The sequence below is a fragment of the Anoplophora glabripennis genome, unplaced genomic scaffold (assembly GCF_000390285.2).
Source record: "Anoplophora glabripennis isolate ALB-LARVAE unplaced genomic scaffold, Agla_2.0 scaffold309, whole genome shotgun sequence".
NCBI classification, from domain to species: Eukaryota; Metazoa; Arthropoda; class Insecta; order Coleoptera; family Cerambycidae; genus Anoplophora; species Anoplophora glabripennis.
In genome coordinates, this window is record NW_019416391.1 from 272,146 (window position 1) to 276,190 (window position 4,045).

At 29.4% G+C, this 4,045-nt stretch overlaps 1 protein-coding gene across 5 annotated transcripts in view; it reads right to left on the reverse strand.

The window, feature by feature from the left end:
* Positions 1-3,073, reverse strand: part of LOC108908570 (Niemann-Pick C1 protein) — a 65,527-nt gene extending 62,454 nt beyond the window's left edge. For all 5 annotated transcript variants that reach the window (XM_018712642.2, XM_018712640.2, XM_018712641.2 and 2 more), the window contains exon 1: positions 2,765-3,073. In XM_018712642.2, coding sequence (XP_018568158.1) covers positions 2,765-2,851 — 87 coding nt within the window. In that variant the 5' untranslated portion in view covers positions 2,852-3,073. The remainder of the gene's footprint in view (positions 1-2,764) is intronic.
* Positions 3,074-4,045: the final 972 nt, after the last annotated feature.

Sequence of the window (4,045 nt, forward strand, 5' to 3'; positions counted from 1 at the left end):
ATTTAATTCAACCAATCAGCTAGCTATACTTGATTCCTTACCTCTTTATTCTGTTGGGCCGTATTCAAATACTTTATAAAAATAATATAGACCAAAAGACAAAAAAAAAATTAATTTTTTCCAGTAGTGTAGGTATGTAAAAGGGTTTATTATATTACTGCCCTAATTACAGTACAATATTAGAATTGGTTTAGCTATAATATTCCAAATAGTTTTTATAATGCCTTATTGATGTATTTCTCCATTTATTTTCCTCATATCGTAAACTCGATCGGTCAAAATTACTTCAAGCTCTTCTGACGTAGTTGTTTCAAATATTTCATATTTTCTTGCTTTGCAGAACTGTATAAATTGAAACTATGTCGATGCTTTCTTCGTTCAACGTATTATTTGAAGAGAATTTTTGCTAAGCACATTTCAGTTAAACTTTTTCGTTATATTCAGTTTGATGTTAAAAAATAATTTGAAGAGTAACACATTTAAAGCGGCAAAATTTGGACGTTAAATTGACATTAATAAGTTATCATCGGAGACAACTCTACTTGGCCATTATTTTGAGAAAGATGCGAAAATTATAAAAATGTTGGTACCATCATAACTTCTTTCCTACCTATGAAATTTAATTTGTACTTCACTTAAACGTCTCTTTACGCAATTTATCGCAGAACACGATTACACCATATTTAGTTTTTACGAATCTTTTACATACACTAACTAAATCACACAAAAATTCAAGAAATCAATCAATAATGTCAATACATGACATTTACTTCAAAGTTTGTTTACGGCATTTTGTAACGGTATACCCGTGTGTTGTTTTACCGGTATTTGCCTCAACTAGCTTTATCTGCCTTGCACACATCAGCGCGATTAACCTCTTTCTAGGGCCAGTCCATAGTTTACTAGGTCTATGATTTCGCGGCTCATGAGATTTTGAAACTACTCTACCATCTCTGTTAGTTTTTGTGTTTTTTTTTACATGACACTGATACACACGATTATAAATTGATAAAGGCAGGATTATTACATTATTTGCAGATTCTCGGAACTACAATAAAAAACTACCCACCTCAATAATAGCTATAAAAATTTCTAGACAGTATTTTTTATTTTCCGTATTACTAAGCAATAATATCTGCATTGTGTGCACAGCTGTACCTACTCAATCTAAGATAATATAGAGTACGATTATCCTTTGTCTAGTTCCTGACAAATTAACAATAAGATATTACTTAGATAACAACACACTCGACAACACACGTATCGTACGATCATAATTAGTTCGGTATGTATTTCAATATTATAATGACATATCTTGAATATCTTGAAAACAGTTAACATTTTCGGCCACGCCAATACTTTGTTTTGACGTACAATTAATAATTTCTGACATTTTCTTTGTTTTGTCTAATTTTTGTAAAGATACGAAATAACAAAGCGTTTGAGGTCCGGTGTGAAGAGATAAGATAAAATCGTTTCTACACAATTTGTTTTACTTTAAAAATGTGATAAAAGAATCATCTAATGTTTAACAATGTAGATGTTTGCCTCTATAAAATTATATTTTATTGCACATTGTACTATTTCTAACTCTTATTGTTCCAGAGCCCAAACACGAGTTCGTCAGTAAACATAGTAACAATTAAAATTTGAAATAAAAGAGAAATTAGATACAGAATGGATATTTTAGCACATAAGATATTGAAATCTAAGTATATTTTTTTTTCTGAGGCATTTCTCGCTCATAAGAATCGTTTTGATTAAAATATAATTTTGTTTATCCTGTCAAATTTTGTCGCGATACCTATGAATCACCCTGTATATGTAAATAAAAACGTCATAGGATCACCTCATCATATCAGATGTAGAAACTCCGTGACATTACATTTATTTCTTTACTTCCAAGTAAGAAGAATTTACCTAGGTGCTTCGTCAACAACTTTTCGAGCTACTTTTATGGAAGTTTTACTGAAACAATATACCAATACCTACACTTACCTCACACCTCTAGATATTACAACTAATCTTAGCGTTTTTGTAAATAATGTATGTAGGTAGTATAAGTACTATGTACAAATTATTATAAATACATAGGTGTAATACTAGTCTAGAAGAAATCAAATCAATCTCTCTATTTTTTATATCAAACATTGTTTATGTGATGATTCAATAAAACTCTTTGAAAATGTTATTTTCAACCTGCTACCGAGCCTGCTACATAAACAATATGATTCACTATGATTTCGCATGAAAATTAGTCATACGGCCCAAACTGCCCAAAAAGTAAACACAAATAATATTCTATATTTAGGTAGCATTTAAAAATGTTCTCCACATTAAAAAGAAATGAATAATAATATAGTAAATATTTCCTGACGAAGCATTATACACTTTTCCAGTTTTTCTGTACTTGCTGCTATAAAAGTTAAAACCTATAGGTGTTATTTATTCAGAAGAGAAAATATTAACTATTAGTGAATTAGTGCAGTAGAAGTTGTCAAATAACTTTCTATTCTTAATTCACATGGTATAACTTAATTTTGTTATGAGGCTATTCTTGTTTTCTTAAGATATTTCTTATTTTTAATAGTTACCAATTGTATATACTTGTAGTTTGAACGATTCAAGCATCAATTTTCAATTATTCTGGAAATATTTATTACTCATAAAAAGTATATCTCCGATCCGATATTGAAGGCGTAGGTATATCACCGACATCAATAATTTTTAAATTTTAGTAGTGTCATTAATTAGGGAGACTTACCTCATTTATCACACAAAATACTATCAGAAACGTGCATAAGTACTGGTAAAACCTTGGGAAATCCATAGTCCTCACAAAATTAGCCATTTTAGGTAGAGAATTCTTCAGGTAGCACTTAACACTAGAATAAATAGATTTTAAGTTTACGTTCACTATTCACTACAACTTAAATTTGTTTATTAGGTACTAAACATCGTATTAAACAAGACGTTATCATTTATTAGCTAAAACCCAAAACGAGACATTTTACTCTCGTGACAGGTTCGCTAAAATGATAACACTAGAAGGCGACCAAAAACCAAATTACTATCAAAATATCGAACCATCATTATCCCGAATGTGGTGTTGCCATCCCGATTGATATTACAGTCGGTAGGTTCAAATCTGAATCGAAAGAATTGTAAGAATTTTAGTAATTATATTATTTTTGGAAAAAGGACACATTTATCTGCTGAGGTAACTAAAATATAAAGTAAAACCTGTAATAATAAATTGTTTTTTCAGACCAATGAGGGTCGGTTTGTCAAAAAATATTTGAACTTTAAACAACATCCAATCAGATGTCTCATACCTTAGCGACCATATTCAATTAGTTTTAATCATAGGTAGTTAAACTTACTTTGACAAACTTAGTTTTTTTGCCACCTGTGAATAAATTTAAAACATTAGTGAAATAAACTCTTGCGCCATAAGTTTATTCACAAATGCCAAAACACCCAAAAAAAACAAGCAATATACAAAGTCGTTTGCTACAATACTTCAAACTTCGATTAAATATTTGATAATAAATAGGTACCTATATTGAGAGAGACAGGTAAAGAAAACTGATGGTTTCTTCCTAATATTTACAAATTCAATCTTCTAGATAGAACTAAGTAAAACCCAAGTTTTTTGAAAACAATTCGTCAAGGACTTCTCAAAAACATTTGTAACAAATCGTTCATCTACAGATTATTTAGTACAATTGTCAACACTGTAAGAGAATGTAATAAGCATGCGCTGAATGGAATATGTTAGAATTGGAAAAATAATGTAAAACATTGTTCAATATTTTTAATAGAAAGTAATAACCTTATAAAAGTTTAAATTTACGTGAACCATGTTTATTTTTTAATATTTATTATTATTTATTTAAATAAAATGGGACAATAATACATCATCTAGATGAAGTCTACCATCTATGGATAAGTAACAGAAGTAGTACAATTAAGAAAAACAGTTGGTAGCATTGCTTAAAACGACTGGGAAGTTTTCAACTACTACACAAATTTGACATTGACA